Genomic DNA, 22,899 nt, shown 5'->3' with positions numbered 1-22,899 from the left:
TGAGCCCACAGCACAGCATCAGAATTCCAAAGGTGCCTGTGGGCTGAAATAGGGTGGGGACTCCTGCAATAGTGTATTGCTCAGCCTTTGTTGAATATTAACTGTCAGGGAGCTTCAAGGTGTGAAGAGATGTTACTGTTGCATTGGAACCTAGTGAAGTGATAGTATTCTGAAAAGGACTAGTGAGACACTGTGCCATTACAACAGCATATGTGTGGAAAGGACCTGAATATTGCAAGAACCCTTGGTGACGTAGGAGTACTTGTCCATGGGATCTTTGTTAATTAAGGCCAGGCCATGTAGTTTCAGAAATGCTGGTGAATTTACTTTCATCTTCAGAGTAAATTGTAGCTGTTAACTTGTATGAGAGAAATTGGAATGGTCTCAGTAATACCTTAAGTTTGTTGGCCAAACCAACCCCTAGTAATCAGGACTGAGGCCCTGTTCACGCCCTCACACACCTATGTTTTAGATTACAGGCTGTTTAATTCATATTATGTAATTCAATGTGATCCACTGAGAACTGAGCCAGACCTTCCTCCTTTATCTTTGTAGCCAGATCAGAATTCTTCTGATTCTGGGTTGTGCTAAAGCTGTGGTCCCCAGCCCGGCTGAGCTGTCAGGCACGTTTGGAATTCTGAGAGAGAGAAGGGATGTGGCAGGCCCGTAGCCAGGAATTTTTTTGAGGGGGATGCACTAATTAAATTAAGTAAATTTTAGATTACTTTTATAATTACATTAATTCTAAATGTGATGGAATAAGCTTTTACTTGGATTGTGTTTAGAAAGTCATAGGAAATCATTGCAGATTGGTGTAATGTTGAGAGCTGCTGTAACTTTGGACTACCTAGAAATGTCACAAACAAGTTCTGAATACCAAATCTATAAAAGGTATCTCTAGTTTAGTATCTTGAGTTCTGCAGTCATCACTTTTGGATTTTTATAGGAAACAGCAGAAAAATTAAGGACAGTCTGATTCCCTGTTCTTCCTTCTCGACTTATGGCCACCAAGGCTTAGCGATATCTTCCATATGGAACGGCATGCTTCAGAATACTTATGGGATACTGGAACCACATTGGAAGTTCCTGTATCTTTTCAAAATGTTGTTGGTCTAAAGCTCTGGTATCCGGGTTGATACATGATTTGCATTGGTTTTTCAGAGGGTTTTTTCATGTATAGTTCATGCACTCTTGCTCCTTCTCTTTAAAGTGTGGGCTTTTGAATTCTTACATATCCTGGAAAAAAAAATCTTTGCTCACCCCATCAGCTCCCCCAAGGCACCTACCAAAATCCTGTATAGCTTGTAGTATCTCCCAAGGTGTTACTGTATATGAAATGGAGAATATGTGCTCCTGAAAAAGGATTTAGAGCACACACAAAAAAGTTAAAGGGGGTGGTAGGGGGAAGTCTCATACGCACTGCATGAAACAGACAATATTTCCTGAAACAGGAGATATTAACCTCAAAGAATTTAAAATAAAATATTTATTTTATTTTTTTAAAGAAGTTTAGTGTAGAGGGGAAAAGAAGCAGAATAGTCAGTCTTTTTATCCTAAGTGCAGATGAAACTGATTAAACCTTTTAAAACTCGCCTCAGTCCACCCGGTTTATTAATTGAAGAATTTCCTCTTCCCCAGAATGGGAAGTGCATATTAAAACAGCTTTGCCCCTGAATAGCAGTGATACTTGAGAACAGCACATTTTCTCTTCTGCTCAAGAGGAAATCCTAACATGGTAAAAAGCATATTTTAAAAAAATACATTCAAGGAAATGCTATTTAATTTTCTCGTAAAGCATGAAATCAAATTATAGCCCATGGCCCACAATTATTTTATTTCTACGTTTTAAATTCCATTTTCTACTGTTTGCACTGCCTGTGAAGAGGGGTTGTGCTGTTTGTGCAGAGTCAACTAAAGAGATTACCCAAACAGAAAAGAACACAGCAGTAGCTTAAAGGGGCAAGTAGTCTGTATGTTGTGCTTATGTTCAGTCCTCTTGTGACATGTGAAACCTCTTAACTCATTCTCACTTGGACCCTCTTCCCTTTTCCTCTACTCGCTCAGTTTTATTGTGTTTGGAGATCAAGGCACCTACTGGTTTTGATATTGATAGATTCTGATGGAGCAGTCTGATCATGTGCCAAGCTCAAGGCACCTCTTTTAGTTTTCATTTTTAGGGGCAAAAGTTCATGTGCTTTGAAATGAGTAGCTGAAAATTCATTTTTGGTGTTCGCATCCACTTATAAAAACACCTGGACATGCAACACATGCTTGGAGTTTATAGCCTAATTGCTATAAGATTTAGTTATGTGCAGCAAGCTTATAAAAATATGTCGTAGTTCTTGGGATTCTGAGGAATAAAAAAGGAGAGGCTTGTAGGAGACTTTTTTGACACTTTGTAGCTCACTTAATTGTAAAATTGTAAAAAAGTTCACTATATGAGTAAAAACACTGTGTTTAGTATACATTGCAGTAATGTTCATCTATTCAATATATTTAGAGAGCCACAAGATAATTGCTCTTGATTGGCATAATTACTCTTATTTATTTATTATTTTACTTTATTTGTAGTTTGCCTACAAATAAAGTAACGTGCCATGCTGTGGGATGAACCCATAGAAAATTGGCTCCCCTCTGCTCAGGTTCATCGTTGCATTTGACAGTTGTTAATCCTGGTTGAAATGAATTGAGGAACACTCTTAAGCTTCAGTTAAATGGGTAGAAAGTTCAATTTTGTTAGCAACTAAGGTCCCGTTCACACTAGGCGATTTGGGCCGGGAGCGGGACAGTTCGGGGGCGGAGCAAACCGGCGCGATCACACCACAACATCTGGGAAGCGTTCTGCTTTCGTCCCCGAACTGGCCCTTCCCCGCGAAAATCCGCCCCAACTTGCAACCACCTACCTTGGTGGTTAATCGGGAAGCTGCGCGGCAAGCCGGGCGTTTGATCGCTGGCGCGTCCTTGCGCCGGCACAACCCTGGCCCGTAGCCGAACTGCGCATGCTCCGACATGCGCAGTTCGGCCGGCTCCCGGTCAGGGCCGTGTTTTCTCCCCGGCGTTTGATTGTGCCGGGGAGAAAAGGCGCCGCGGCCAGGGGATCCATGGGATCCCGCCGCGGCATCTCAACGTTGGCACGGCTTTTAAAAGCCGCGCCTTTAGAGGCTTTTCCCCTGCCGTGTGGCAGGGGCCTAGGAAGGTTTTCTGCACATTACCTACATTTTAGTTTTATAATGGGAATGATGCGTACTCTTGTCATATTTAGTGAAGACAAGCAGGGATCTGCAAGGAACTTGCATGGAGGGGTCATCACATTCTCTCTGCTTTTGCTTCCTCCCTTTTCTCCCCTACACCTTCTCTTACTCTGTCTTTTTGTCTCTTTCCTTTTCCCCACCAACCATTCTTCCCTCTCCTTGGCTATTGGGCCAGTAACTTACTGGACCATGAACCCTTTGGCAGCACCACCACTGCTTGCCCCTGCCTGCTTGTCCATGTGGCTGATGTGATGGGGAGCAGCAGTGGCTTCTGCTCCTCTGTCCCCACTCATAGAGGAGTGGTGAGGTTGGCTTTGGAAGTGGGGGCAATGGTGACTTCCACTCCCCCTCCCACATGGAGTACTACTGCTTCAGGTGAGCTGCTGCAGTGGTCACTCCTCCTCTGCCTGCTGACCAGATGAGGAGTGGTGGAAGAAGAAGAAGGGATTGGATTTATACCCCGCCCTTCACTTGGAGTCTCAGAGTGGCTTACAAACTCCTTTCCCTTCCCCTCCCCACAGCAGACACCCTGTGAGGTAGGTGGGCCTGAGAGAACTCTGACACAAACTGCTCTTTTAGGAACAGCTGTGCCAGAGCTTGTGACTGACCCAAGGTCACATCAGCAGGTCCAAGTGGAGGAGTGGGGGAATCAAACCCGGTTCTCCCAGATTAGAGTCCGCACACTTAACCACTACACCAAGCTGGCTTTGGTGGCCTTGGCATGAGGGAAAGTGGTGGCTCATGCTTAGAATCATAGCATAGAGATGGAAGGGACCTCCAGGGTCATCTAGTCCTACTACCTGCACAATGCAGGAAATTCACAAATATCTCCCCCTCCACACTCACAGTGACCAGTGTTCCATGCCCAGAAGATGACAAAGAACACCCAGGATCCCTGGCCAAACTGGCCTGGAGAAAAATTGCTTCCTGACCCCAAAGTGGCAATCAGCATTTCCCTCGGCGTGTAAGAAAGGGCCACAAGAACTAAGCACTGAGGCAACCCTTCCTGCCCTCCCTCTCATGAACTGCCTAAGTTCACACAATCAGCATTGCTGTCAGATGGCCATCTAGCCTCTGTTTGAAAACCTCCAAAGAAGAAGAACCCACCACCTCCCAAGGAAGCCTGTTCCACTGAGGAACTGCTCTAACTGTCAGGAACTCTTCTGATACCATCCTCTATATGATAGCCCTTCAAGTACTTGAAGATGGTTATTTATTTATTTATTTATTTATTTTTCGCATTTATACCCCGCCCTCCCCAATGGGCTATCATATCACCTCTAAGTCGTCTCCTCACCAGGCTAAACATACCCAGCTCTTTCAACCTTTCCTCAGAGGACTTGGTCTCCAGACCCCTCACCATCTTCGTTTCCCTCCTCTGGACATGTTCCAGCTTGTCTATATCTTTCTTAAATTGTGGTGCCCAAAACTGAACACAATACTCTAGGTGAGGTCTAACTAGAGCAGAGTAAAGTGGTACCATCGCTTCATGTGATCTGGACACTGTACTTCTGTTGATACAACCCAAAATTACATTTGCCTTTTTAGCTACTGCATCAAACTGCTGACTCATGTTCAGTGGATGGTCTACTAAGACCCCCAGATCCTTTTCGCACATACTACTGCCAAGACAAGTCTTCCCCTTACTATAATCATGCATTTGATTTTTCCTACCTAAATGCAGAACTTTACATTTATCCCCATTGAAATTCATTTTATTTGTTTTAGCTCAGTATTCCAGCCTGTCAAGATCATCATGTATCCTGACTGTCTTCTGCCATATTTGCTACCCCTCCTGATTTAATATCATCTGCAAATTTAATAAGCATTCCCTCTATCCCTTCATCCAAATCCTTGATAAAGATGTTGAACAAAACAGGTTCCAGGGCAGATCCTTGATGCACTCCACTTGTCACTCCTCTCCAAGAAGATGAGGAAACATTCACAAACCCTCTTTCGGTGCAATCGGTCAATCAGTTATAGATCCACCTAACAGTCATAGGATCCAAACCACATTTTTCCAATTCGTCAACAAGAATATTATGTGGAACCTTATCAAAAGCCTTACTGAAATCAAGATAAACTATGTCTACAGCATTCCCCTGATCCAGCAAGGTACTAACTTTCTCAAAAAAAGAAATGTTAGTCTGACGTGACTTGTTCTTGAGAAACCCATGCTGGTTCTTAGTAGTCACAGCCGTCCTTTCTAAGTGCTCAAGGACTGTCTGTTTGATGATTTGTTCTAAAACTGACGGGTCAGTAGTTACCCAGATCCTCCTTTTCCCCTCTTCTTGAAGATGGATACAACATTTGCCCGCCTCCAATCTTCTGGCACATCACCTGTTCTCCAAGAATTCTCAAAAATAATGGACAGAGGCTCAAAAATTAAATCCACGAGTTCTTTTAGTACCCTTGGATGCAGTTCATCTGGCCCTAAGGATTTAATTTAATTTAATTTAAAGAAACTAGGTGTTTATGCCGATCCTAGGCTGCAACTCCCTTCCCTCACCATGTGTTCTGTTTTTGTCATGTTGAGCACCGTTTCCCTTGCAAGAGAAGATGGAGGAAAAGTAGGAATTGAGCAGTTCTGCCCTCTTCCTCACCTGTTACAATTTTACTTTCCTGCCCCTGCAGTGTGTCTACCATGTCCTTGTTCTTTTTCTTACTTTGGACATGAACCCTTTTTTGTTGTTTTTAGCCCTTGGATGCAGTTCATCTGGCCCTAAGGATTTAATTTAATTTAATTTAAAGAAACTAGGTGTTTATGCCGATCCTAGGCTGCAACTCCCTTCCCTCACCATGTGTTCTGTTTTTGTCATGTTGAGCACCGTTTCCCTTGCAAGAGAAGATGGAGGAAAAGTAGGAATTGAGCAGTTCTGCCCTCTTCCTCACCTGTTACAATTTTACTTTCCTGCCCCTGCAGTGTGTCTACCATGTCCTTGTTCTTTTTCTTACTTTGGACATGAACCCTTTTTTGTTGTTTTTAGCATCTCTTGCTAGCCTAAGCTCATACTCCCCCCCCCTCCAGCTGCTGGCTCAGGGATGATCATTGGCTTTGGCAGCTGCTTCTCCCAGTTTGCTGCTGGCTGGTGACTCCTGCATATTTGTAAGTTTTTTTAACCCTTAGTGCAAGGTTTGGGATTTTTCTGCCTGTGAAGTTTGGAGGAAAAACTCAATTTCTTTTCCAGTCTGGCCTTGGCCTATAGACTTAAGCAGGGCTATTTTGGGGTAGGAACACACAGGAATGGAGTCCTGGCTGGCTTCAGAGTTGGCCACACCCACTACAGCCAAAGCCTCTGCAGGCGTGGCTACAGAGGGAAGGCCTGGAGAGCAGGCCGGGGGAGGGGGGCTGGAAGGATCGGCGAGGCATTTAACTGTCTCCGCATGCCTGCCCCGGCCTGTCCAAGGGCCGGCTTGTCTGGGCTCCCCACAGCCGCGGGGCGCTCGGGCAAGCCAAGGGATGGCAGTTTAAACTGCCTTCCCTTCCCTCCTAGTGTGCCTGGGGAAGCCAAGGGAAGGCAGTTTATTTTATTTATTTATTTTTCAATCTTTTTTTATTAAAGATAGAAACATACAATCCAAACTTTCATCATTAACTTTTCAAATTGACATATATAACAATATAAGAATTAACTGTATTAACCCGTATAGATAAACTGTTCACATATTGCACAATTTCAAATCATAAACCTGGAATAATATTGTTTATGTGTTATGTGTAGGTATTGTGTAAGGTGAAAAGATAAGCACTCAATTGAAGCCTGTCCATTGATTAGAAACGAAGCCATTCAATGAAGGCGGGATTGGTAGCAATTCGTGTTCTGCCATGTACTGTATCAGTGGAAACCACATGCTGACAAACTTGAAGTGTGTACTTTTGTGTTTTTGATGTCGTTCTGCAAAGGTGTTTGCAATTCTGTCCATTACAAAGTCTTCCCAGCACTTCTCTCTCCACATTGCGATTGAAGGTACATTCGGTGCTTTCCACATTGCTGCAAGAGTTAATCTGGCTGTGGCTAGTAGTGTAGAAGTGAGATTTAATATTCTAGTCTCTGGGCCGTCCTCTTCCGCTGTATGTAATGGTATTACAGCGGGCTCCATTTGCAGTCTCTGAGATGTGATTTTGCTTATTTCTTCCACTATTTGTATCAAAGGACAGGACCACCAGCAATGAAGAAGATCTCTGGTCTCTTCACAGCCTTTCCAGCATAATTAATTATATGAAGGATGCATGTGATCCAATCTTGCTGGTGAAAGGTACCATCTAGTATGCATTTTGAAGAATTGTAGACGGATAGAAAATATTGATGATTTGCAAGCCTGAGAGTCTCAAATATTCATCCATTGTTGGTCAGTTAAATCTCTCTGTAAACCTTTATTCCACGCCACTTTATTGATTGTTATTTTCACACTTCTGACGTCCATCAGAGATTTGTATATATAAGATAGTAGACCTTTCTTTCGGTCAGAGAATACATATAGAATGCGTTCAAAACAAGTTTTAGGTCTTGAAAAGGATCCTTTTTCTTTGACCCAGTCTATCATGCTCTTAAGTTGGTAATATTTTAACCACGATAAGGTGGTTTGCATTTTGTTTTCAAAGTGTTCTTTGGGGAGAAGGGAACCTTTTGGGGCTAAGTCCATCAATCTGTGAAATCCAGCATCAATCCAATTTGTGAAGGCACCAAATTCCATACCCGGTGGGAACCATATCTGTTGGGTATATGTAGACATAGTGGAGACTTCCAGGGCTAGAGATTTCCTATAGATATCCCAGATCTTTAAGGTCAATTCAAGAAAAGTGTTTTGTATTGTATTATCGTTTCCGGTTTGCACTTCTTGTCCATCCATATTGTTTCCATAAGGGAGTAAGGTGTACTATAAATAAATAAATAAGGTCTACTATATGACTGCTCAATCTGGATCCAACCTGCAGGCTGATACGTGTTAAGCATTTATTTTGACAATGTGTGAAAGAGTTGCTGCTCTATGATAAATTTGGAGGGACGGTATTCCAAGTCCTCCTAAGTGTGTTGGTTTAGCGAGATGACGTTGATCCACTCTTGATTTAGTTGAGTTCCAAAGAAAGTGAGTGTTCTTTGCCATTTGGTGAAGGTTTTTTCATCAATGAAGATGGGTAGCGCCCTAAACAGGTATAAGAAACATGGGAAGATGAAACTTTGTATTAATTGTAGACGGTCCGCCTGCAATAGCCGTTTTTCATTCCAGGCTTGTATTTTCTCTTTAATTTCTTTGTGCAGTTTATGAAGATTACAGTCTGTAAGATTGTTTAAGTTTAGGAGTATATTGACTCCCAAGTGTCTCCATTCTGATGTACTCCATCTGTAGTTGTAAGTACGTTGTATTTCATTACGAGTAGTTATGGAGATTTTGATGGGGTAGACCTCTGATATACTTTCATTCAGATGGAGACCCGAGATTTTGCCGAAGTCAGAGATGTTATCTACAATTGCTGGTAGAGAGTGTACCGGATCTTCAATATATAGCATCATGTCATCCGCGTACATGGTGAATTTGTGCTCTATCCCTCCAATTTTCAGTCCTTTGAAGGCTTGATTTCTACGTAGTCTTTCCACTAGAGGCTCTATGGCTAATGCAAAGATGAGGGGCGATAACGGGCATCCTTGTTGGGTGCCTCGGGTAGGGGAGAAGAATGTCGAGTTCAGTCCATTCACACGTACTCTGGATTTGGGATTTCTATATAAGGTTTCAACTGCCTGCAGGAATAGATTACCAAAGCCCATACATTCGAGAAGTGACATGAGGTATTGAAGTTCTATTGAATCGAAGGCTTTTTCAAAGTCCAGAGCGAATATAATCGATTCAATCTTTGATGTTCTTCCCCGCAAGATTACATTGAAAGATCTCCGGATATTATCTGGGATCTGTCTTCCGGGAATAAAACTTGTTTGATCCGTGTGAATAAGATCCGTAATTACTTGCTTAAGACAGTTGGCCAATATTGTGGAGAACAGCTTCGCATAGTTGTTTATTAGGGCACTAGGTCGATATGAAGCCGGGTCTGTTGGTTGTTTGCCTTTTTTGGGTATGACAATAATTGATGATTCAGACCATGATGGAGGTAGTCAGTGTCCCCATAGTGCAGTATTACATAGAGCAAGAAGAGGGTCCAGGAGCGAGGAGCTGAAAGTTTTATAAAAGCTTATAGAAGCCCATCTATCCCCGGTGCCTTGTTGCATTTCATCTGCTTTATTGCTTCTTCTAGTTCCTTGTGTGTAATCAGGCTATCTAAAGTAATCTTCTGCATCGAAGATAGGGTGTTGATAGTAGGGATTGAGTCTAAGAAGGTGTTGATGTCTCTAATTTTGGTGAGGACGTAGTTTGCAAAGGTGTTAGCAATTGCCCATGATGCAGTGTGAATGTCTTCTCCAGGTGTTTTAATTGAGCCAATTACTGCTTTCTTTTTTTAATCCTTCACCCTCCAAGCAAGCAGTTTCATATTTTTAGCTGACTTGTGCCAGAATTTTTGCTTCAGTATGAGCAAATTCCTCTGTATAGATGTTGCATCCAGTGATTCCAGCACTTTCCTTTCTGCTTGAAGTTTCGCGTAGCTTGATTTTTGAACCATTCTTTTGTGTTCCTTTTCTAGGGAGATGATGTTGGATAAAGTTTCCATCTTCAATTTTTGTGTTTGTTTTTTTAGATGGACAGCTTCTGAGATGATGGAGCCCCTTAAGACTGCTTTCAACGCGTCCCATTGAACCGCTGGATCTGTTTTCGTGTTCTGATGTGTTGCCAGGAAGTTTTTAATGCCATTTTTTAGTCTCTGTGTAACTGATGTATGTGATAAAATAGATGTATCTAAAGACTATTGTCTGTCTGTGGTGTCTTCAGTAGCATCAGATATCTGACAGTCTATCCAGGCATGGTCTGTAAGATGTTGGGGACCGATGTCAGAAGATTGTAGGTGTTGTTGGAAGAAGAGAAGAAGAAGAGATTGGATTTATACCCCGCCATTCACTTGGAGTCTCAGAGCAGCTTACAAACTCCTCTCCCTTCCCCTCCCCACAACAGACACCCTGTGAGGTGGGTGGGGCTGAGAGAACTCTGACACAAACTGCTCTTTTTCAAGGACAGCTGTGCCAGAGCTTGTGACTGACCCAAGGTCACATCAGCAGGTGCAAGTGGAGGAGTGGGGAATTAAACCCGGTTCTCCCAGATGAGAGTCCACACACTTAACCACTACACCAAACTGGCTCTGGAGTGAGGATGATACTAGAACATAATCTATCCTTGTAAAGATGTTTTGTCTCGCCAAAAAGTATGAATAGTCTCTATCACTGGGATGCTGTAGCCTCCAGACATCTACAAGGTTGAAGGAGTGGAAGAGATCCGCCAGTCTAGTGGTTGTCTGCTGTCTACCTTTCTTGGGTTTACTTTGTAATCTGTCTAATTCAGTATCAGCAATGTAGTTGAGATCACCTCCAATGACTACATGTTCTTCCTGAAATGTTTGGAACTTTGTAAAGACATCATTTAGAAATGAGATTTGGTCATCATTAGGTGCATATATAGAAGCCTTCAATGGAGTCCTTAACAAAAATAAATCTTCTTGCTGGATCTGTCAGTTGATCTTTTAGTACAAAATTGACTTTCTTAGCAAAGGGTCTGGCAACCCCTCGTGACTTCATGGACCCCAGTGCCATGTATTGTTGGGGGAACGAGGCAGATTTCACTATTGGATGTGTCGTGGAGCGCAAGTGTGTCTCTTGTATGAACAGAATTGTTGGACTTATACGTTTTATATATTCTGCCACCCGTTTTTTCTTGATCATGTTGTTCATTCCCCGTATGTTGACCGAGCAAATTTTAAGAGATGATATCGTTCTGAGTGTTAGAGTTGTGTGTGGGGTATGCAGAATCCGACTAGGTGAAGTTGTGTGAATGGAGTGTGTTGGCTTCTTAGAATGAGAGCTACTGTAGTGTATTCCTGTGTGTAAGTCACTCACCAGTGACTGTAGTTTGTCCAGGCTTGCTTGTGCAGTTTGAGTGCGAAAAAGTGCAATAAAAGGGAGTGTGCAATGAATTAGGTAAAACAGTCTGATATATAATAATTGATTAACAAATTAATTTAGTTAAATATGTTATAATCAGTGAATATAAATTTGAATAGTCTAATTAATATTGAAACAGGTGCAAATCATTTATCCGTCTTTCTGTCAGAGCAAAAGCAATCTATATAGTTTTGTCAATATACTGTTGATGAGTTATAGTGCAAGCAAAGTTGACAGTTTGAATGCTTATCTGTCCAGTTGCTTCTTCACTGCACACAGAGTTTTAGATAACAACAAAGAAAACAGCTATCAGAAAAAAAGGGGGAAATATTAAATATCCTAAAAAGGATTGCTAACGTTAATAGCGTTACTATTCGCACCTTTCCTATACTTTTTTCTTAGCTTAAGGAGAATACGTTGTATAGTCCTCTGATAGTAAGTAGAAAGTGTAAGTACAGATTCTAGTGTAAGTAAATATTAACAGCAAAGTTACCGAGTTGGCAATGTCAAACTCCTGAGCGTAATTAGCATAACTGTGTGCAAAATTCTTGGCGCGAAAACGGTGAACCTGTGAACTGACTTGGGACCGAATCTTACTCCTTAAAGGGCAAGAACCCACAAACGGTTTCAATATATTGGGGCTAAACCTCAACTCTCCCTCCCTCCCCTCTCTCAGTATTTAAACGTATTTTGATACAAACCCGTATGAATGTTAAGCTAAATAAATCTATTTGTATAGTGACCTAAATCTAAGCAGTTAACTACCAATTATCATACAAATGAAGCGGCCACTTAGCCCCCCCGCCCTGAGAACCAAGAATTGCCTGTAGCTCTTTTTATTTTGAAGCGTCTCGGGGGTTTGTTCTCGGGCTGCATGACGGCAAGTCAGGCAATTCAAAGTGCCATTTCATCGATCTTCCACTGGTGTCCATAGGCTCAGAGATCCGTAAAGCTTCTAGCAGGGCCAGACCCGAGTCTTCATCTATGGCCTGCAGAGTGGAGCTGCGATGGGACACTTGAAGGCCTCCCGATGCCAACCATCGATATCTTACATTAGCTTGTTGTAGGCAAGACGTGGTCCCTTTCAGAGCTTTTCGGATTTTTAATGCCTCTTGTGGAACATTGGGATAGACTTGGACTTGGCAATCTTTATATAAGAGGTGTCCCTTTTCAGCCACTTCTTTTAAGATTCCCTGCCGCGTCCTCCCATCAGCGAATTGGACTAAAATGTCTCTCTGTCCCTTTCTCCTCGGGTTAGTCGTGGGGCCCAATCGATAAGCTTTTAGAATATTCGGCCATATGCCTTCATCCAAATTAAAAGCATAAACCAACCACTTTGCAGTAAAACAAATTAAATCAAGATTTTCTTCTTCCCCCTATGGAATCCCATGGAATTTCAGGTTTAATTGTCTCATTTGCGTCTCAATGGTGAGTATACAATCATTATGATTTGTTTCCCGTGCTTGCAATTCTTTAACATCCTCTTTTAGTAAAGTGGACATATTTAAAGCCAACTCAGCCATGCTTGCAGTTTTGGCCAGTGCGGCTTGAATGTCGACTAATTTAGCAGAAAGTCTCTGTTCCATTCTCTCCAGTAAGAGAGGGAGGTCTGGCTTTTCAGCTGAGGATCTGGAGGCCTGAGTTTGTGACTGATTAGCCACCATTTTAGGTGAAGCCTCTCCTAAGTTTTCTGGGCTCGGTTTAGATTTTTTTGGATTAAAGAAGTTTTTTGATGGTTTTATGGCCACTTTAGTTGATGTATGTTTAGGGCCGTTATTCTTACCCATTCCTTGGTGGGCTAGCAGATTTTTCAGGTTTGTAAAGTTGATCTTAGAGAGGGGAGAGACGGAGCCTTCAAATTAAGTGACCACCATGTTGCTCAACATCGCCTTCTCATGGGGGGCTTGCCCAAGCTCCCTGTAGCCATGGGGTGCCCGGGCAAGCCGAGGGAAGGCATGGGGGTTGGCCTAATATGCCTAGATGACCTTCAAGGTCCCTTCCAGCTCTATCATTCTACGATTCTATGATTCTATGACCTCAAAGAGCACACATGCAACCAGTGCTTCGCCAGCTGCATTGACTTCCAGTTGAATACTGGAGCATGTCCAAGGTTATGGTATCAACCTTTAGAGCCCTCTGCGGTCTGGGACCAAGTTATCTGCAGGACTGTCTCTCCCAGTATGCCCCTTGAAGAGCTTTACGCTCTGCAGACCAAGATCTGCTGCTGATCCCCGACTCAAAGGACATTTGCTTAGCCTTGACCAGAGCCAGAGCCAGAGCCTTCTTGGCTCTGGCTTCAGCCAGCTGGAACTCTCTCCTGAGTGAGATCAGGGTCCTGTGGGACATTACAGTTCCTCATGGCCTGCAAAACGGAGATGCTCTGGTGGGCCTATGGTTGAGGCAGTGGTTGTCCTATTACATCGGCCTCCCCTGCTCCGTTTAGCACAATCCATTCTGTGCTGCTGTCTGCGGTTCTGTCCACTTGCCCAGGATTTGGTTCTTAGTGTACATTCATACAGAAATTATTAATTTTAGGAAGTTATAAATTTACTGATCGCCATCTGGTCTGTTGTAAGTTTTTTACATTTTACAATTGTGTTTTAACTCTTAAATAATTGTCTAATTGTGTTGTATAACTTTTGATGTAACCCATCCTGATCCCTGCTATGCAGGGGGAGGGCGGGATAGAAATTCAATATTAAAAATAATAATATTCCCCCTTTTAGAAGACTTTTCTAATTTGTAATTGGTTCTATCTGATCCATGGCAGCTGTATCCACAGTTCCTTGTTCAATGATGCTTTCGTGTATGCAGATCGGTCTTCTTCGTGTTTGCTTCATTCAGATTCATTTTGAGTCCTGCTTGTCTGCCTTTGGTGGTTTCTGAAGAACTTTCTTATCTCTCAGATCACTTTTTATCTGCATGGAACAATATCCTCTGAAAACTGAGACAGTTCAGTTACTCTTTTTATTCCTCTTCCCTAGTGTCTTTGGAAGATGTTCTCTGAGCAACTTGTGCAGGTTTATGGGGTGATAACATCAGCTTGTTTTATTCCTGTCATTGTTTCTGATGTCCCTACCGCTGCTACTGTGATGGTGTTTTCATACCTGAATTAACATCCTCCTGCTAGTGAGATTATATGCATAGTAGTCTACTGTTGTGTAGGTTCATCTTTGTATTTCTCTTGTTATTTAAACTCTTAATCCAGACAGAAAATCTGAGCCTTATCTTGGTGATCCTTTATTGTCACAAATTCAGTATTGTCTTGAGTTGTTTGCCAAATTCTTTTCACATAGGCCTGGCATTCACTGAAAACTTTGGGGTCAAGCACTTTATGAGCTTTACTCTCTACATGGGAATGGTAACCCATGAATATACCCTTAAATGCACTTTCCTCAGAGCTTCGGGTAATAGGTGGGCCCACTGAATTTGTCAGGAGTGTAGAGGCTCTCACATAATCATAACATGTAAAAAAGATACAAAAGTGATGAATGCATGTAATGTATTAATACATATTATCAGTATTTTCTTCTCTTGCTTCCTTTAGAGGGGTGTGGGAGGACCCCACAGTACACAGTCCTCTGTCAAGCATGTATGCACTGTAAACTTCTATTCTGCTGGAATACTCCATTTTAACTTTCATCCATTCCTGCCCTGCATGTTTTTCACCTTTACCGTTCTCCTTGCCATGTTCAGTGGTGGTTGTTTTTATTATTGAATGTGTTGAAGTCCAACATTGAAGGCAATGCCAGTATTGTCATGTAAAACCCTACTGAATTGCAACTTTAGGCAGGGTGGGGGATTGGGAGAGCATTTTATATGATAGTTATGGTTTTTTTTTTCTAGAATAGGGATTTACTGCTATGTCTGTGGGATGCTTATGTCTGGAAGAGATTTCCTCCTACAAACTGTATGAAGGAGTTGCCTTGCTTTGTAGAGTGTGTTTTCTGTATTGCTTATCTTTAAGTGTTTGATCTCAGAATTCCTTACAATGCAATAAAATAATAATACCTTTAGTATTTGACATTTCCAAGCATGTTTGGGTTTTATCATGCTTTCAAGGGAGCGAATTCCATATACTTATCCCAGTGTTACAGCTTTTCACTCTTGGTGTTCGCTAAAGAGAATAAATATGCTTGTACTGGAGACTGTGAGAGGACATAGGAAGCAGATAGGACATACCTAATACCCACATACCCAAGATATGATGTGAAAGACCTCTCCCTGAGACTGGAGAGCTGCTGCCAGTCTGGGTAGATAATACCGACTTCAGTGGACCAGGGGTCTGATTCAGTATAAGGCAGTTTCATGTGATGACATTTTAACTTCTTCATTAGAGAAGAAGAAGAAGAGATTGGATTTATACCCCGCCCTTCACTACCCAAAGGTGTCTCAGAGCGGCTTACAAACACCTTTCCCTTCCTCTCCCCACAACAGACACCCTGTGAGGTAGGTGGGGGTGAGAGAGCTCTTGACAGAAACTGCTCTTTTTCAAGAACAGCACTTATCAGAACTACAGCTTGCCCAAGGTCATCCAGCCAGGAGCAAGTGGAGGAGTGGGGAATCAAACCCGTTTCTCCCAGATTAGAGTCCGCACACTTAACCACTACACCAAACTGGCTCTCATTAAAGCACTTTCTGTTGGAATGTCATGTACTGTTCATGCATGGGTGTTTCTGCTTTAGGGCAATGAGTTGTTCATCCCTGTTGGTCACACTCCAATATAGAAAGTAACACAAGTATGAGAATTAGCATTCATCATCAACATAAATGAGAGCCAGTGTAGTATAATGGTTAGAGTGTCAGCCTAGGACCTGGGAGATCCAGGTTCAAATCTCCACTCTGCCATGGAAGCTTTCTGGATGACCTTGGGCCAGTCATGGTCTCACACTCTCTCTAATCTACCTCACAACATTGTTGTAAGGATAAAATGGAAGAGGAGAATGATGTAAACTGCTTTGCTTCCCTGTTGGGGAGAGAGGTGGAATATAAATAAAATCAACAGCTTTGCAAATTTCTAAGCCATGTTTATTTTGCTATATCTTGTCATAACTCTGCAAGGCAAAGCGGTTCCTCTGTTGTTGTTGTTGGCCATTCAGTCGTGTCCGACTCTTGGCAATTCTGTGGGCCAGCTCTCTCCACGTTTTCCAATCTTGTACTGTTTCTTTGAGTCATTCCATGCTCAGACTGGTGTCGACTTTTATGGTGTCTAGCCACTGTGTTCTTTGGTGGCCTGGTTTCCTTCTGCTGCTAACCAATCCAAGCATAATTGCTTTTTCTAGTGAGTTCTTCTGCATGACATGGCCAAAATTAGTCAGTCACAGTTTTATGATTTTTCCTTCCAATTACATGTCTGGTTTTATGTGCTCCAGTACTTGTTTGTTTGTCACCTTTGCTGTCCAAGGAATGCACAGAAGTCTTCTGCAGCACCACAGCTCATATGAGTCAATTTTCCTCATTTCTTACTTCTTCATGGTCCAACTTTAGCAGCCATAGGTTGCTATGTGTAACACAATAGCATAGACTAATCTACATTTGGTTGCTAGGTTGATGTCCTTGCTCTTCCATATTTGATTCATGCTCATCATTGCTGTGCAACCCTGCGTAATTCAGTGTTTTATTTCTGGACTGCATTTGTTGTTTTGGTTGATCTGTGATCCTAAGGAAGTGAATTCTTACACATTTGATCTCTTCATTGTCAACTGTTATTTTGACATTTCTCTTCTTGGTGGTCATGAACGTGGTCTTTTTGATGTTTAGGAAGAGGCCAAACTTCTCACTTTCCTCTGTTACACATGGGAAACTGAAGCTTAGAGTTCATGCCACACAAATGAGCTCAGGATTGAAATGAATGTGGTCCTCATCTTGGATATTTTCCAGATCCATAGTGCTGCCTTTTGTTCTTATGTGAACTCTATAGCACACATCTCAATGAATCTAAATATTTAACAAATTACTTCCAATAATTCAGAAATTCCCACTAGCTCTTGGATTTAAAGGCGGAGTGTACTGATTAAAGTTCAGAGGAATTTCTATAGGAAATAATATTCTAGGTGCACTGTAGTTTATCTATGGTCACTATAAAAAGCCAGTTGTGCACTGCCACAGTAATTAGTCATAATAGGATGTACTCTGCTGCATCATTACCTATTGGTGATATACCTTAAGATTATCAAACTTTCTGAAGTGGGATCCAATTCTGTACTTCCCTTATTCTACCTTTTGGGACCCACCACTACAACATTGCAGGCTGGAGCTCAGTTCAGGTCCAGCCAGAGGTGGCAACTGTACAGGAGGCAATGTGCATAGGTTGCAGCCATTGCTTCCTTTGCCATTGGTGACTGTGAATGCATTGGTGCAAGTGAATGAAGCCTTGGGGTAAAAGTGGGAGGGAGGAGGGAATGCATAAAAATATTTTATTTAAAATATTTATGTTCCACTTTTGTCCCAGTCAGTGGGATTCAGTGCAGCAGCACTTGTTGGTAGAAACTTTATCTTTGACACCTTTTAAAGTAAGGATCAATTAATGGCAACAGCATTCAATTTATTTCTTACTTTTGCTTTAGCAGTTAAGGCAGTGGTTTCTGACCCCAAAGTAGGTCACTGTTCTCTCACAGGTGGCGTAAACTTTTTTTTTTGCGAGTATTGTGTGTGTGTGTGTGTGTACTTGTACTTGTGAGTCTGGAGTCATGGTGACTTCTTCCGACCCCTAGTGGGACTAGGACGTTTCAGAGATGTGGCTTGGTATTACCTGCCTCTGTGTCACAACCCTTGTATTCCAAGGAGGTCTCCCATCCAAGTACTTGCCAGGGTCAGCCCTGCTTAGCTTCTGTGATCTGATGAGATCGGGCTTACCTGGGCTACCCAGGTCAGGGCACAGGTGGCTTAAACTCTTGTTGGGACCCAACTCCTTCCAGCACTCAGGAAAGGAGTATCATTATATTCATAAGATTTTTAAAATCTCTGGAACTGTTTAGTGTTGGGCAAAATATATCAGGATATGCAAACTATGGTTTCCCCCCAAATGAGGAAGTAACTGACAGTACCATCGTAAGAACACTTTCCTGGGAGTAAGCCCCATTGATTACATTTAACTAGGATTCTGAGTAGACTTCTTGAGGACTACTCTCTTAGCTTCTCATATGAGGAAGGAGCATACAACTGAATCACCCCCAGGTTGAACCAAGCCATTAGTTGCTAGTTCATTGTCTACATGTTAATAAATTAGCAAGGGAGCTCTTACTTAGATGAATGTGTGGGTCAAATTCAACTAGACACCAAAATCCTGTTGAGAAGCTATTAGGAAATTATGCAGTTATAAAATCTCCATGACTTATGCACAGTGCTCATATTCATTCCCTGTCTTTTCATACAGATGTTGATAATATTGAAGGGATGCTCATTTGAGGTGCCAATGGATTGGTACAATACTTTGGGAGCCCCAGTGCTATACCTTTTGAGTATTATATTGTGAGGAATTTTTTAATTTTAACCTTTTGAGAGGCTCTGTAACCTTTCCAAATCAACATTACAAAAACCAAACTGTTTAAATTGTTCAATTTAAATTTCAAGTGAAGATGTGGTTTTCTGAAATGAGGCATAATTTAATTCTAAAGAAGTAATATGTATTTCTAAGTTCTTGAGACTATCACTATAGAGCAAACTTAAAAGAACCTTTGATTTGCTTCTGTGTTTTAATTAACTCCTGTCTTGGTATAAAATTGATCAAAAGGCTAGATGATTTTGTTTGAGGACACCCTCTGGAATTTTACCTGAGCCTCCTATTTCGTTTGGGAATAATAAATATGGGCAGAATTTTCAGGCACATGTTTCAGTGAGCTGGTATCTCTGTCTTTGCAAATTTGGTTGCTGATTTTAGGGTTTTTTCCCCCTCAGGTGCCCAGATAATTGACCTGATGATGCTTGTGATAGATGTAACAAAGGGGATGCAGACTCAGTCAGCGGAGTGTTTGGTTATTGGGCAGATTGCTTGCCAGAAGATGATAGTGGTTTTGAACAAAATCGACCTTCTTCCAGAGGAGAAGCGACAGGCTGATGTTGAGAAAATGACAAAGAAAATGCAGAAGACCTTGGAAAACACCAAGTAAGTTATAAAGTCATGCTGCTTACATAACACAAGCTGTGTTGTTCTTCTCTCTTTGTTCTGTGTCATGATATGCCTGGCTTTGAAGCAAATCTTGATGGAATAACCCTGGGATAATTCTGTGAATTACATATCAGAAAACATGTGACAATGGGTCAAGAAGATCTGTAAATCAAAAGTGTCTTCGGCGAGAGGCTCAGAGCATCATATATGAGTGCGTATTGTTACATGACCACTTTGCTGATTTTTTAAAATATGGGAATACTTTCAAGAGTTAGCCCACATGTGCAAAATACCCCTAAATTAGCCATTTGGTAATCTCATAGTATGCCTTCCTCAAAAAGATTCAAGATAGGTAAAGAAACCTCATGTTTCAGAAGATTTAAATTATTGCAAGACTGTACCTGAAAAGTATATTACTTTTATACAATATATCCATTAATCATGATTGAGCAGAATAAACTGTCATTTTTTTAAAAAAAATTCTGTGATCCCAGTTCCAGTGTTTTGGGATCTTGAACACAAGGTTGTTGTATGGCAACTCTCTCTGCATGGCTATTAAAAATTTTATAGCCCTTGATGCTAGGAAAAAGGGTTTAGGAGTTCGTTTGCTGTGTTCCTGAGCTGGACGTGAAGCTTTCTTTCCTGTGAAATATTGACAGTTTACTGTCCAGCTTCAAGTTGCTTGTGAAGGGAGTTGCTGCAGGTGACAATGTGGTCATACTTAAGGAAGTGGAAGAATGGAGAAATTAAGTGCTTTTTGCACAATTGTGTTGGAGAAAGTAACATGGTAATTTTCTCCTTTCACTATATTCATTTGCCCCCTTCTCAAGTTCAGAGGGTTAGAGCAGAAGTAAACCGGGTATCTGTTTTGAAAAGTGACAAATACAAGAGGACAAAAAAAGGCAGCCAAACTGGATTGCATAAACCATTTCGTGTCTTACTCTGATTGCAGGATAGTGTCTTTTTGTTCCGCTAAACAATCATAACTATCTTACTGTTTTATCAGTCTCTCTGTGTTCTTCTTTGCTCTGTTTCCTTTTCATCAGTATACCATAAAGGTCACCGAGTGAAATTTCTACTTGTAGATTTGATAGGGACAAAATTCCATTGCTTTCAACTCTCCTTCAAGATAGGTATTGGAGGGCAAGCAAATGTTAAGTGAGCTGTTTCTGTTAACCTGTCACGTAGCTTGATTTCTCTCCCCTCTTGTTACTCCTTTGGTAAGTAACTATCCGCAACTTTGCTCTGAGCAATCTTAAAATGACTAAGCCCACATTTCTGATTGGCACCAAATGAGCCATAAACAATTTCATAGCTCTAGATGATGTTTGTAAAATCAGTCAGGCAAAGTAAAATCAGTGTGCTTCAGCATCACATAAAAATATATTCTCAATAAAGGGGTGCATGGTATTGGCAAAAATTAAGCAAAATTATAGGTTTACAAGGAAACCAACTGACGGATTTCCTGAGATTTTTTTACTTGTTGGGAAGTTTGATTTATAGTACATCTGTGATGCATCTGTTATGTTTGAGCATAATGGCAACAGATGTTCAACTGAGAGTAATATTCAGATGAGTTATACTTGGGAAATTTATACTTGAGCTTAATACTTATAATTGGGTTTATCCTCAATCTCTAATGTTGTTCCCGGAAAATGTAAAGGATTTGCTTGCTTTTACATGACAAGATTATTACTACTACTTGACACTAGGTTAAATATGGGCTAGATTATAAATCAAGAGAAAATGACCATGTTAGAGACATGTTGTGTGACCTTCAGCGCCCTAGTAGCCTGAGGAATTTGTCTTTAAGTTTCTGACTGTAGGGTTGATCAAAGTGATAAATATATGTATACATCATGGATACTGAAGTCATATTAAAAGTCCTTTCACCTCCTTCTCTTGTGTCACTTGTGTCCCTTTGAACCCCATAATTTCTCAGGAACCACAGGCCTTCTGGAATATCTTGGAAGTAAAAGAGCAAGTGTGTTCCCCAGAAAAAGAGCCCATAAATTAAAATACTGTATTGTCCTTACTCCACTATTAAAACTGAGGGTCATGCAATCTCACATTTTTTAGGTGATCTCCATCTCTATGGTTTAATACAAACAGAATTTGTCTCATGGCATTTTACTTGAAATAATGTGAATTGGTGTTGTCAGAAGGCTTGCACATTGAACATAACAGTTTTCTTCATATCTTCTCTCCCACTGCCTAAAATCATCGTTTTGGCTTTATGTTTCTGTGTGTCTGGTGAATTTCTGAAATGAAGGAGATGTGTAGTTGCCTCAAGCCACCAGTCCTGGTTTATGACCCTTGTCTGTAATTATCTTTCCAGATTTGGCTCAGGCAAATTTATGCAGCAGTGGAAAGAAAATGACAAGTGTGCATTGGGGAAGGTGGGGTTTGGAGAAGGCTTGTGTTTTCTCCCCAGTCCAATATACTGGCAACCTAGTTATAGCCCCACCAATAGACCTGTGTGGTGATACTGTACCAGCTTTGATGGACTCTTTTCGGAAAAGCAAGTGGGGCCATATCCACATTTGCTGGCTAGCACCAACCATGTTCTATGAGGAGATGATCTTATACACCAATAACAGCATTGCAGTAGTTGTATTGATACCATAGTAGTGATATCACATTGAAATCTTTATGCCTCATGCCCCCTGCAAGCAGCTTGTGTAACATGTGAAAGAGTAAGGGCAAAATTTCTGAATTGATTTTTAGGCTGGTTTTTGCCTTCCTAGAAGTCTTCTGTCTATCACATACTGGCAATCTGTCAGTATTTGCCCTGCTTAGATTACAGACAGTGGGTTTTTTTCAAAGATAGATGCTGGCCTTTGTGTGACATGTGCGTTTCCCTAAAGTATGTGGACAGGCTTACTTACTTGAGCCATCTGGATTTGGTTATACTAAATTTTATTTTTACCTCAAGTGCTAGATATGTCTTGTTGAATACTGTTCTCTGGCTGGGACTAGCCTGCCAAAGCTCCTCATCTGAAGGCTGTATTCGATAGTGCAGGAAGTTGAATTGCCTTTTCACCCCACAGTTCTGTGGTTCTCATAGTTGCCAGTTTTGGCTGTTTCAGTGAACTGCATGCATCTCTACACAAAGGACTCCTTTCTCATTCTTTTTGAATGCATGTAGGCTCTAATGAATGTATGGGGGCTGCAGATGAATAGAAAGAGGCACTTAAGGACTTCGAGTGAGCGCAACTGATTACTTACTAAAATGTTAGTAATACAGACTGCAGTAACAGAAACAGAAACATAATATCAACCCAGATTCATGGCACGTCGATGGCATGGTCTCCATCCTTCTTTGGCAGTCCTTGGGTGATTCTGTGGTTGTGGAGAAGATATCTGGAAAGGAAAAGAGGGCATTTAATCAAACTCTGTATCCTGAATACACAGGATCCTCAATACATAGAGTAGGCTAGGAGATGGAATACTGTGGAATACATTGTGCAGTTACTGTGGAATACTGTGGAATACATTTGGAATA

At 41.5% G+C, this 22,899-nt stretch overlaps 1 protein-coding gene across 1 annotated transcript in view; it reads left to right on the top strand.

Annotated features, from left to right (window-relative positions):
• Window positions 1-22,899, top strand: part of EEFSEC (eukaryotic elongation factor, selenocysteine-tRNA-specific) — a 217,154-nt gene that overhangs the window by 44,913 nt on the left and 149,342 nt on the right. Inside the window, exon 2 of the mRNA XM_015426092.1 lies at window positions 19,184-19,391. Coding sequence (XP_015281578.1) covers window positions 19,184-19,391 — 208 coding nt within the window. The remainder of the gene's footprint in view (window positions 1-19,183; window positions 19,392-22,899) is intronic.

The sequence above is a fragment of the Gekko japonicus genome, unplaced genomic scaffold (genome assembly GCF_001447785.1).
Source record: "Gekko japonicus isolate JY-2015 unplaced genomic scaffold, Gekko_japonicus_V1.1 scaffold69, whole genome shotgun sequence".
NCBI classification, from domain to species: domain Eukaryota; kingdom Metazoa; phylum Chordata; class Lepidosauria; order Squamata; family Gekkonidae; genus Gekko; species Gekko japonicus.
The sequence above is the reverse complement of the archived record's forward strand: the minus strand, read 5'-3'. Positions and strand labels throughout refer to the sequence as shown.